Source organism: Diadema antillarum, unplaced genomic scaffold (assembly GCF_040938485.1).
Source record: "Diadema antillarum isolate AM-2024a unplaced genomic scaffold, OU_Dant_1.0 seq00000205_RagTag, whole genome shotgun sequence".
In the NCBI taxonomy this organism is placed as follows: domain Eukaryota; kingdom Metazoa; phylum Echinodermata; class Echinoidea; order Diadematoida; family Diadematidae; genus Diadema; species Diadema antillarum.
In genome coordinates, this window is record NW_027271264.1 from 836,819 (window position 1) to 850,261 (window position 13,443).

General features: G+C 40.3%; 1 protein-coding gene across 1 annotated transcript in view; it reads left to right on the forward strand.

Moving 5' to 3' along the window:
* Nucleotides 1-13,443, forward strand: part of LOC139728918 (ran-binding protein 9-like) — an 89,287-nt gene that overhangs the window by 30,355 nt on the left and 45,489 nt on the right. The window contains exon 2 of the mRNA XM_071639847.1: nt 1,413-1,524. Coding sequence (XP_071495948.1) covers nt 1,413-1,524 — 112 coding nt within the window. The remainder of the gene's footprint in view (nt 1-1,412; nt 1,525-13,443) is intronic.

Genomic DNA, 13,443 nt, shown 5'->3' on the forward strand with positions numbered 1-13,443 from the left:
GGAGCGTTTTGCTCGGTCGCAGTCACACTGCACGATATGCGTGCTCAATGTCAATGCGTGTGCAAGGCCGCTGAAAATGCATCGCGCTCTACACTGTTGGTGCAAAATTGCACCGGGGACGTTGCGGCGCTCGTTGGTGGCCGAATACTGGTGCAGTAGACATTTGCATTCAACCCTTGCATTGAATAATTCCCGTAGACACTATTTCATAGGGGTAATTGCCTAGGGGGTACGTAAATTTTGTTTTTCTTTTTTGCTTTTGTGGATACCATCAAAGATCGTACACTCATACGACCTTTGATATTTGATGATTTTTCAAATTAACATTGATTGTTTTTTTCGTTGGAGGAGCATTTTGCTCGGTCGCAGTCACACTGCACGATATGCGTGCTCAATGTCAATGCGTGTGCAAGGCCGCTGAAAATGCATCGCGCTCTACACTGTTGGTGCAAAATTGCACCGGGGACGTTGCGGCGCTCGTTGGTGGCCGAATACTGGTGCAGTAGACATTTGCATTCAACCCTTGCATTGAATAATTCCCGTAGACACTAATCATAGGGGTAATTGCCTAGGGGGTACGTAAATTTTGTTTTTCTTTTTTGCTTTTGTGGATACCATCAAAGATCGTACACTCATACGACCTTTGATATCATCACACTCTCGGCTTGCTATAATCAAAATATCCCGCAAGAAAACGGCGTATTTCTCGATTTTTAGCGCTTTTTCCGCGACCCGTCGCGTAGACAATACTCTTAAAACTGGACTTAATTCGCGCGCGCTTGGAAAAGTTCCGATTCTGCACTTTTGACGGTGGAATTTGGGATTTTCGATGGATTTTTGGAGGAGACTTAAGGACTTTCCTGTACGTGAATGAGTGTTAATACCGTATGTGTAATTATGTGATTTGCGTGTGATGTGACTGTAGAACCAAAGATCGCACACTTCAGTGTACGATCTTTGGTAGAACTCACTGGCTGGTGATAAAGCACACTGGCAATTAAGTGGCCGAATTCTGGTAGATGACCGAATGCACATTATGTTTACCCCGACTTTGTACTTAGGCGTGGGTCTGCCGCCTTTGACGGCCCCTCTCTAGTTTTATTTATTTATTTATTTTATCTTTTTATTATCATTATTATTATCATTTTTTTTTTCCGGGGAGGGGGGGGGGGTATTAATTCTATGTATTAGGCATACATTAGGCACTCAAACACCAAACATGGAAACATGGTATATTTGCACCTTCAAGACTAGGTCATCAATTGTAGTGAGTGAGGAAATGTGAAACGTCACAATAATAACAATGATGGAAGTAGTTCTAGCAAAATGTGCGTTGTTCACTGTCTGTTTGAGTCCATTGGCTTATCACAGTTATCATAAATATCTCTCCTCCTGTTATTGTAATCTCTCAGGTATGGGCAAGACCCACAAGGATGCAGCATCCGTGACAACCGCTCACCCCATCCCAGCCTCCTGTGGCATCTACTACTTTGAAGTGACCATCGTCAGTAAAGGCAGAGAGGGGTAAGTCTCCATGTTCGGGGGTTTGTGCGTCATGCTATTTACCATGTACCCTCTACAGCAAGTGTCCTACATTGTACCTCCACCCCAGTGACTAAGACTTCATATGACTGTGACATTTTGGGATGAGAATAGCACTAGTCAAGCAGGACCACTCTTGAGAAAAGACAAAGGGGGGGGGGGAACACAGCATAACCTAAGCCATATACTTTGTATGGAGTTAAATTAGTATTTGAATGCCCTTTCTGAAAGTACAGTGTACAAAGATCACACTCTGATCACTTTAAAATGAACATGCCTTACTTTCTTATGTACAAGTACTGCGCAGTACGCAATACATATAAATTTTGTTGTTGTTGTTGTTGTACATATTGACTATTATGGACAATTTCACTTCATAATATCAATATTAGCTTGTGAGAATGCCAGGTGTACTTCACATATTATTTATTAAAAAAATTTACCAGTTTCCCTGAACGCAACTACAAGCTTGTATAATAAAGCACAACATAACAGTGATTCTGACTCTCGTAGCCTGCATTTGTCGCGCCCTGCAAAATGAGGTTTGGTCCCTTCATCTACTGTGCTCAGTTCATTTCAAAGGCATTGGAAGCATCAATTGATTGGAAGATTTTTTCAGAAATCTATCATCAAGTCCATGCCCATATCAGGTAGTCCTAAGATGAATTGCCATTTCATGTACAAGTTGAGTTTATATGAAGTGGAAGAAAAATAAGATAAATTTCTCTAAACTTAGGTTAGAAAAAAGGGAAGTTAGGAATTAAACAGAAGAAGATGATTGAGTCATATACATAATGCTCTTTACAATGCTTTCACAAATAGATTGAATTGATTAAGAATGATAAACTTTTCCCATATACTGACATCTGTGTATAAATGTTTTTTCTGCCTAATTTTGTGAGATATACATATTGTAGTCTCTGCTAGCACATTTGGGGTACATGTTATTAGAATCTGTATAATCAGTATTGTAAAGGAAATAGGTGACAATTCATCTTTAGGTAAGTTTTGAAAAGAAACATTTCCATTTTATCCATCTATTTATTTTTTCAGTCATTGTTGTTCCCTCTTACAAATGTTTGCACTAGGTTGGAGAAGATTTGATAGAGTGAAGTTTCGTGTTCCAAATATCTGTCAAAACTTGTTAAGTTCTGCCGTGGGGCCCCAATTACTATGTACAGCGTGCGATATCCTCTGCGATGAGTAATCACACAGAGAACAAGTGTGCATGCGAGATGAGTCAGCGTGAGAGGGTGCTGCAGCGAAGGCGAGCCTAAATTATTGTTTCCATCCAAACAATTCGTGGTGTGATTCAATAACGACGTGAATATGGGCCGTCTAGATGGTGATCAGACGCCTTCTGACTGGTAGACCCTTTTCTTAATTGAGACCCTCCTCGCAGTTTTGATGTCGTGAGTAAGCTGTCCATCGAGGAAAACATGCCATTTGGTGTTCTTCGCGATAAGTTTCTTGTCAGTCGAGTTTCTGTAAAGTGCGGCTGAATATTGATATCTCTTCATCCATCTATAGTTCAGCTGTCATTCAATTGGATATTAAAGACGGTGAATTGAGCACAAGTAATGTGAATTCATTCTTACATTGATTGCTGTTTAGTTTTGTTGACTACGCCCAATGATCTGTACCTCATTTGACCTGGTAGTTGTCTGTGCGGTTGGTTTGGAATGATGAACAAGGAAAGAAAACAAAACAAGCCAGTGACTCATAGCTAGGGGAAGTGGTACCTGCTGCAGCAGAAATTGCATTGTCCAGTATCATCACTTCAGGTACCCTTGTGTTTATTCTGGATAAAATAGTGATATCCCTCCATAGGTAATCACTGTTGACCTTAAAACTACAAGCGATAGCAAAATGTGTCTCAGTTTCAGGGTACTTTGGCTGTGCTACGTCATCTCGAAGGTTTTTTACTGTAAAAGTACCCTCGCTTAGCAAAATGCACATAATTACTGTCAGCAATTTTCTTTCATTGAAATTAGTAGACCTAACCATCTTCTGTTGGTGCATTAGAAACGTGTTACAAGGCTGTCTGATAATCAATAGCGAACAAGCAAGGATTGTATCGCAATCACACCTGCACTGGAAACATTTAGAAAGAAAGCACCAGTGGTGTATGATATTTGTATTGGGGATAAAGTCATCAATCAACCTTTAAACTTGTTGTGATTAATGGAAGTGCTCTGATAAAGAGTTTATACTCGATATATTTCCACATTAGTTTTTCTTTGTTAGTGAATGTGCAACAACAAGTTGCATTTCATAGTCTGCATTGTATGCCTATCTTTCATGTATTATAAACAAGTTGGCAATGTGACAGTGTAGTGCAGAGGGCTGGTGCTGGGATACAACTGTACTTGCAGATGTGCTTTGTTAAAAATGCTTGAAGGTTGAGATCAAATTTTTGTACAAGTTATGGGGAGGCAGTGTTAATGTTGTTTGTACCATACCGAAATGGCCCTAAAATTGTAATTTGTGTGTGTATTTAACTGCACAACTTTGTGCCTTGTGCGCAGCAAGATATAAAAAGCTTCAAAGTATTGATGGCACGCACGCACATACTACATAAACTACCTACAAATGTTACCACACATGCACATGCGGTACTCATGACTGAGTGCATGCAGGGACCAGCAATATACTATACATTGCTCAAGATGTTTAATAAGTCCATGATATTGAGTTATGTATTATACAATCAACAGCTTCCATCCCGTAAAATATTTTACAAATGTGTCCTTTTGTGGAGTCATTCGATTTTGAAAGGAAAGTAGTTGTGATATTTGTATGAATGGTGTATCTGTCTTGTTGCAGAAACAAAGTGCTTTGTTTAATTCAGTGGAGATTTATCATGTAATACTCGTACATCCATCTGATTGTATGAATTGCTATAAGAGAATCTTGTATAGTGTTCATACCATATCCGTGACAAAATTTTGTAGCTCTCCATGTTGTTTTCAGGCTGCTAGAAAATCTTGTTTTTGTTTCTGTTTTGATCTATTAATATATCAATATATTAACCCATCCCCGTCACCTCCCACAAAAAACGTGGTTTTTATTATTTATGACCAAAAGAGGGCGTCCTAGGACCTCAGGCTTGGCCAGGAGCTGTAGAATAATTTTAGCCAATCACAGAGATCCTTACTGGGACTCAGAAAAATAATTTATGCAAAGAAACATATTTTAGAATGTCTCTTATTGGCCAAAACACCTGCCAGGGGTTCGAGCCTGCTGAGAAACTAATCAATATTCATGTTTACAGCGTGCATGTATCTTTGTTGCCCCAGCAACTGCAGTGATTTCTTACGCGCGGTATCGTGATATCGATCTCCTCATAGAGTGCTTGACGATATCTCCTTGTGTGTGTACGTGTACTGCTATGCTATGCTGGGGCGGGCACGGGGGTGTGTGTGTCGAATTCCATTTACGTTAGTGAGTGTGGGTAACTTCTCTAGGTTTCCCGTCCATTTCTCTCTCTCTTTTCTCTCTTTTGCTTTCGTATCATTCTATATCTTTCATTCTCAGAGTACAATCGTACTTCTGAGAGTGTTTTGTTCATTTTTTCTAAGTGATTATCTCGTTTGCAACAATTTAGAGGTGAGTTTTTGTCCTAGTGTTTGTTGAGTTTTTTGATTGAACACGATGTAGCTTATCTACGTATGTGCGCAAACATAGTAGCTTGTGTGGTACCCACTCGTTTGTTTTCCGTGTAAGCATTTTTGCCGTAGTGTCTTCATCGTTCGTCTTCCAAGCATCGTGTTTTCACCCTAGTTTTTCTCATCGTAGTTTTTTACCTCGATTTTTTTTTGGGTGCAAGATGTTCTGTGTATTTTTTTCTACGGTAATATGCCATCGTTGATGATCTTCGTGTATTCATTACTAGTTTTTCACCTCCGTTTCATTTTTGTGTACAACTAATGTCTAACGTGGCGTAGTTACAACTATGTTTAGAGCTAGTAGTTAGCTAGGTCTGCGATGTCTGTATCGTTTGCTGATATGTTTTGTGAGCTGAGAGTGACTATGATGGGAGTGATATTCAGGGTTTTGCTGTGGTTGAGGTGATGGCAAGATGTAATTTATTTTGTGTAACCATGTATGACATTGATGATGGCGAGTAAAACTACGACACGAGTAACCTAGCCTAGGCCAATAACGAGAGCTAGAGTGACACTGAAGAAACGGGGGCTGATGCTCGCTCGTGCACGGGAGTGGTCTAGCCCCGGAGACCGCGCCGCCAGGCGCGGTCCTGGCGGCTTCCCCGCAGTTTCGCTTATGTTAGTTCCTAAGTATTCTGTGCGCTTGTGCAAGTGATTGTGAATTCTGTGAACATCGGTGAGCTGCATATAAGACATCATTTTGTGCATCACAAGCAATGAAATGCATCAAACAGTCGCCGATGATAGTCATTTAGGTTTCATCGACCCATGTAAGTATTCCTAGTAGTTTCTGTTGAAAAATTAAGGAAATATAGCGCCGCAAAGGCACCCGTTTGTTCAACATGAAGATCTTTTATGGGAGCACGGCGCAGCCGCCACACGCAGTGGCGGCTGTCGCAGTTAGGGAGTGGTCTAGAGACGTGCATTACAGTTGTGTATTTATATTTTTTTTTCCTTTTTCTTATTCACTCGGGTATTGTGCTACCAAAATTCGTGTCTCTGAAGAAACTCAACCAAAAGCTTGACAACAAGTTTGCATCAGGTCTATTCTGTAGTACTAGCACTAGGTTCTAGATCTAAATCATAATGGCGATGCTAATTTAGTTTTCATTTAGAACTCGATGAAATCCATTTTCTTTGCTCATTTTTCAACTGATAAATTATTTAGAACTGTACTTAAATTCTGATGTACTGCATTCACCATTGTAATAAAAAAGAGCCTGCTGATCAGGTGTTTCATTGTATCCTTTTCATTTCCTCCCTATCCTTTTGGTTTCCTTCCTGTCACTTTCTTCTTTGACCCTGGATGGAAAAAAAAAATCCCATCTGGCCATGTAAAGACAGAATACATAACCATCATGAAATATCATGACATTGAAGTAATAATAAGAAATATTCAAGTGACCAAAATACTTGTTTGTGAAAATAAATAACAAATGAAAGGTGATTTCTTATGGAGCAGTTCTTTCAAATGTCAAACAGCTTCGATAATGAAGTGAAATCTGAAAACTATCCTGGCAACAAGTTGAAATTGATAGGGAATTCTGACAAAAACTGTCACACCATTTGATGTTTGAATTTGTCTTTTTATTGGATGAGGTTATAAAACTAAGTGCCGCCGATAAAATAACAATCCTCTCAATTTGAACAAGAGCAGTAAGGTGGTACACTAGTACGACTCAGTAAACAGCTGTATGCATCGTATCCATGGGCAACTGCGGGGTAACTACAAGAAGGCGCAGGAAATTAGACTTGAGTCAAGAACGACTATTTATTATTATTTTTTTATCCAAACTATTTTTTTTCTTGGACTAAAAAAAAAAACCCCAAAATATTTCATATTACGCTTCTAAAATATAAAATGAATATATGAAGTCTTTTTATCGTGATTTCATGAAGAATTAGAATTATTAAAAAAATATAGATACTAGACGGGCTGAACAAGGAAGTCTAATTTCACCCCAAGAATTTGCAACACACCGCATCTCGGGTGCATTCCTAGCGTTCTTGCCGCACTCTCACGATCACCTAGCTAGGGCATGTGCACAAGCCAGTCACATGTTCACAGTACACACGTTGTTAGCCAGTTCACCGATCTCATTCCTGATCTCGTGCGTGTAGAAAATTCTCTCAAAACTAAGCCAGACATGATTTTGGAACATACATTACAATGTCAAGACCTTTTCAGTGGACTTTGAATTCGCTACTTGTCTGTTTTAGCTCTTGAATGTACGACTTCGAACGTCCGATTTGTTTTTTACTACACCACGTGGAGTCCCGGGTTTTCTCAGCTCTATTCTTCTCCACACACGTCACACTAGCACTGTGTACCTGTGTACACACACAAGCCATCGCGATCGAAGTTTGAGCGATAGCGATAACATGTGCGGAGCAGACATGCGGATTTCAGCACAGGGTAAATGAGTAGTTGAACGTATCACGATTGTAAAACAAATCTTTTTCTATGTCTCTGCAAATTTGAATTAGGCTATCTCAGCATAGATAGATTATGATACATTACAAAATAGATTAGCCATAGCAAGAACTTGCTTACATGAGAGTTATTAGATAACGTAGCAAAATAAAAACCCCGTCATTGAATGGAATGTTCCAGAGCTATCTCGGGGGCGGGGGGGTGGGGCTCGAGGACATTATGGACACGTCGATTTGCAAGTGGGTAAGATGTGATTACAGATGGCTTGAAATGAAGAGGATTTATCAATGAAATACACAGAAACAATATTTTTTCATAATTCCTTCACAATTTATTATTTCTTTTCATAAAATTCACATAAACTAGTGCTGTATTGAGTCAACTAAGTGCATATTAGCACGAGTGTACACGCATCATCCCTCCTGCCTAGTGGGAATGACACAGGCAGTTTTTTCCATGACGTATGAATGCTCTTCGCGTGTAGATCGCGCCGTAGGGAAGATCGCGCCCAAGTTCATGGCCAACTTACTAGGCAGGCACGATATTACAGATTACACAGAGGCCCGTACGTGGATGGGTTAACAGACAACTAGTTTTATGTTTTCATAGCTTCTCTGTTGTCAGGAATATGCATGCCTCAAAGATAACAAGATGATCACGAGTGAAGTGTAGTACTAAGGTATTTTGTGTTTACACTGAAAAAATGGGCAAATTGTGCCGACCCTCATGGTTCGCCCCAGGTGACTAGACATACAACGTAGTCAGCAAACGGATATCAACTTAAAAGCGCATTGTGCCATAGGAGAAGAAGAAGTATTGTACACTGGATGTATGCTGTTTAATGCAGAAGTACACATGTCTGTTGTTGTGTACACCTGATCACATTTTCTAGTTAAGCGTTTGGAATCGTACTTTGTATGTACATTCATGTCGTATGACTTCACAAGGTCATTGATATTTTGTACTGACATGCATTTTCTTTCTCTCTTGTCTGCAATATGGGAAAGTACAGAACAGCAATTAAATACATGGGGTCAATTTCAATCACAGATTTTGTATTAACATCCAAAGACCGTATAAATGCAGAGAGATGTCTACTGAGCTCTGATGGATATTAAAAATTGACCTCAGCTCTGTGTGTCTATTACTGATAGTTTATTGAGCTATCTTCCAATCAATTGAAACTCTTGATAATGCAGGGCCCTGATAAGTTATGATATGGATGAAAGAGGGGGGAGGGAGCAAATAGAAAGTAAAGGAGGATGCAGTAACTGCTTTGGATTAGCCCGTTCTGCTGATGGGGAAGAATCTCCTCCCTGGGCTAAAAATAGAAACGTGTTACTTGGCAGAGGATGTGGACAGAATTGCTTGAATGTTTGCGCAATTAAATTCCATTCTAGACAACACATCCTAGCCTGAGGAAGTCGGAAGGGGAAGGGGCGAGAGGGGGAACTTTGCTTATTACCTCAAAGATGGCGACTGATTTTTTATTGTGGAAAGAACCAAGGGGGGAAAGGACAAAGGAAAGATGTTGCTTCTTTGCTAAGTTCCTGGGACATTTCTGTTTTTGTCTTGCGCATGCAGTGGAAAGCGACTGTAGGCATCACTTTACCGGTGGCGGCGGCAGTGTCGTCGTCAACTATTTTATTGTAATCTCGCTAACTTTCACAGCTCTGAGCTGAACCACCAAACTCTCGCCACAGATACATAACCTAAAAATGCCGGTCAAGTTTGAATATGGGTGAAGTCTGACCGTGACAAGGTCAGTGTTCAAATGGTCAATGAACTTGCCTGATAAGCACTGTACTCCGGTATTGTGGTGTACTCTTCAATGAACTTTCCACAGATTTAAAGGGATGGTACAGTTTTGGTGGAGATGAGAATTGGGCTTTAAATTTTTTGCGAGATACCAAGAAAACACCTATGAAATTGTATAGAGCATACCCTTTTAAGAGGAATTCAGTTTATTTGTTGAAAATCAGGTTTGGAATGACTGAAACATCCAAAAACAAAGTAAAACAAAGCGATCGTAAAAAGGTGTGAGTCCCACACTTTATTAGAATCGCTCTGTTTTGGATAATCTCAGCCATTTCAAAACCAATTTTCATCAAATAAACATTGAATTTTTCATGGATTTACATGCTCTTTCATATTTCATAAGAGGTTTTTCATTATCTCACCAAAAAATGTTAGAAACCTGAAATTAGGTCTCAATCAAAACTATACGATCCCTTTAAGCTTTGACCACCAAACTTGCACCACAGGTACATAATATATGCTGGTCAATTTCTAATATGGGTGAAGTCAATGTATTTTACTTGATAAGTACTGTACACATAGTATTGTACTCTCTCAGTTACTTTCCACAGATTTGAGCTATGACCACCAAACCCATACCACAGGTACATCACTGGAATATGCAGGTCACGTTGGAAAATTGGGAAAGTCAGATAGGGTCAAAGGTCAAATGGTCAATGAAGTTTGCCTGATAAGCACTGTACAATAGTATTGTGGTGTACTTTTCATAACTCTCCACACAGCTTTGAGCTCTGACCACCCAATTCATCACAGGTACATCACCTATAGATGCAGGTCAAGTTCGAATGTTGGTGAAGTCAGACAGGGTCAAAGGTCAAAAGGTCAATGAACTTGAATTAAAACAACACTATAATCACAAATTGCAATGTCAAGCAAAACATTGCTTTGCATTTGCATTGGTTTTGGTCAGTAGGAAATGAACAGAATGAGGTACAGAATCAGTGGAGCGTTAGTAGTATGCTTGGAAATGACAAGAGAACACCGCAGTACAGGAGAGTGATGACAGATTTCAGTGTGTGATACTCGAGGATGGCATAAGGGAGATCTAGAACAGCAAATCTGTGGGGTGATGTGTGTCACGGATAGTGAGTTCTTACTCATGGCTAGCCTTGTGTGAGGAGGAGGTGAATTTCTCCCCAAATCAAATCAGACAGCAGTAATTCCAAAACGAGTCTTGTCGTGGTTTGTTGTAAGTGCACCTGAACTGTACACCTCTGTTAATGTTCTTATTATTATTTGCTAGTCTCGCTTCCAGGTGTAGCATCAAGCATTCAGGCCAGATCACGGCTGTGGTGCAACCACTCTGCGGCACTGCCTCTGGACATCATCAACCCGTTGAGGACGGACTGATTTTGCTACAACACGCTTTTCCCATAAACGCATGCCCAAGTATACTCGGGACTTGTCTTCAACGGGTTAACACTTCCTTATCTTCATGGCTGCCTGAATCATCATGGTGCAGATTTTTGCTGTGATGATTCAACCTGAGATGTAGAAATGTGCAATTATACATAGGCAGTGTGTGTTCGATTCTATTGATTCTAGACTGCAGGGGTCTTTATACTGTGAAGACTTCCTAAAGATGTGAAGATTCAGTGTACTGGTATTCAACTCAACTTCACCCCTATCCCCCCTGTCCAATAGAAGAATGTATTAAAGATAATAAAAAGTTTTGGTACCTCAAAAGTGTCCTTGAATTTCCTTGTCTTAGTTTGTGTTTCAGGTTAAAGTACCTTTCATATAACTAACACTGTGAGACTTACTCGCCCCAAAGTGCTCTCATGTCTTAGTAATCATGCAATTAACTGCGACCAGCAGCCCCATATGCATAGCGACCAGCAGTCCCATACGCATAGCATAATCGGGCTTCGCATTGTAGCATTCAGGATCATGACAGATTTAGTATCGCAGGGTAAATGTCAACTTAAAATCCCATAAATTCTTCAATTTGAAGACTTACCAATTAAGTTGAAGTATTGAAAACAGGCTTCGGGCAACGTTTGGTTCTGCCTATAGTCCCTTTCTGTTCGAATTGATGACTGAATGTGACTCGGTCGACAGGACCTTTAATAGGAGAGCTACATACAGTACAATGAATACTACAGCCAGTGCATGCGAACACATCACATGCACACAGATTTCAAATCCATGAACGGATAAGATGTTTGTGTGCGCATGCGCTGGCCATGGTATCCAGTGTATGTACAATGTAGCTCTCCCAAGGTCCTCTCGACCAAGTCACATTCAGTCATCAATTCGAACAGAAAGGGACTATTGGCTGAACCAAACGTTGTTCGAAGCCTGTTTTCAATACGTCAACTTAATTGGTAAGTCTTCAAATCGAAGAAATTTTTGGATTTTAAGGACGTTCCTCAGTTGAAATTGTGCGCATCCTAGCTGCGCAGGTGTCAGTGACGTAACAAAGAGCGTAGAAGCGCACGCACGAGTGATGAGCTGAGCTAGCTGAGCTGAGCAGCTGCTTAGTAGATCGAGCTAGAGTGTGGTATGTGTACGTACGGATACCCGACAGCTCCCCACCGCGGCCGCGCCGGGCAGCCGCGCTGGGCGGCCTCGCTAGGCTCGCGTGCCGACTGTACGCGTTACAATCTGTACATACCACGCAAAGTTCAGCGGTCCGAGCCGCATATACATACATTGTCATTGTAGCACAACACTGATTGACGGAATCGCGAAGCTTGGAAGTGGAACAGAGCTGTTTCCATTTTCAATCCATAGATCTGTTTTGTGACATGAAATTCATTATCCGGTCATCAACATGGTAAAGTCGAGTGCTAAGGTACCAAGGGCCTATAGGCCCTATTCGGGGTCTAAGGCTCACTAGTCTATTGGACTAGGTGTTAAAACAACAACAACAACAACAACAATAACAACAACAACAACAAAACAAGCATATGACACACATTTCATCTTTAGGTCTAGCAGCTAAAACAATCTGAGTGTCTCTGTTAAAATCTAAATTAGATCTAAACTTGTCATTACTATAAATAGTAATACAAAATATTGGTTTTTTATTTTTGGTTACAAAATACAAGGTCACGAAAGTGTTATCAAACAAGACTATTCATCACTTTCACCATTCATATATTATTTTTTTATTACCAAATCTGGTGTAACAAAAGGAGAATCAATTTTTTTTTTTTTTTTTTTTTTTTTTGGGGGGGGGGGGGGGGGGGGGGCAAGGTACATCTCCATAGCTTACAACACGCACTTTACCAACCACTGCAACAACCAAAACATGCAATCTACAATCAACGTCATTGTATTAAGATTTGTTTTTCATTTGGAGGACCGTCAGACTAATGCCAAAACTCCCATTTCCTTATATTTATTCTTCTTCCTCCATTATCACTTTTTGTACATGGTTACAGCAAGTGGGTAAAACAAACAAACAAGCGTGCATATCAATAATATGGAGTTTTCCACGCTTGCATCCACATAATGTCATTATGGCTGTGGAAGGGAAATGATAACAAAAACGCACATGGACCTTTCTTTCTGAATATTTTTCACCATATCACTGCAATTGTGACATGTTTTTTTGTTTGTTTGTGTGTGTTTTTTTTTAAAGAAAATGGGGTTTCGAGTGAACCGCATGAGATTCATGCATCCTAGCAGGTTATATCCCTGCATTGGTTCCTGACCAGATTTGGGGGTCTTACGATGATTTCTGTCGCAAGGAGGCTCTGCTAGCACTAAAACAAGCACAGACCCCCCCCCCCCCCCCATTTTTACAATTCTTCTGCATTAAGTAACCCTTCTTCTACAATTTGATAAAGTTTCGTAAAAATGACATGGGTTTTGAATGTACAGCATGACATTCACGAACCCCACTTATAATCAGGACACCCACGAGAGGTTTATAACCAGATTTTGGGGTCCGGTGAGGTGATTTCTATCATCTGGGGATGCTGCCAGCACTAAAATTAGGACATGAACCCCCACTTTTTATTGTTTTTCTGG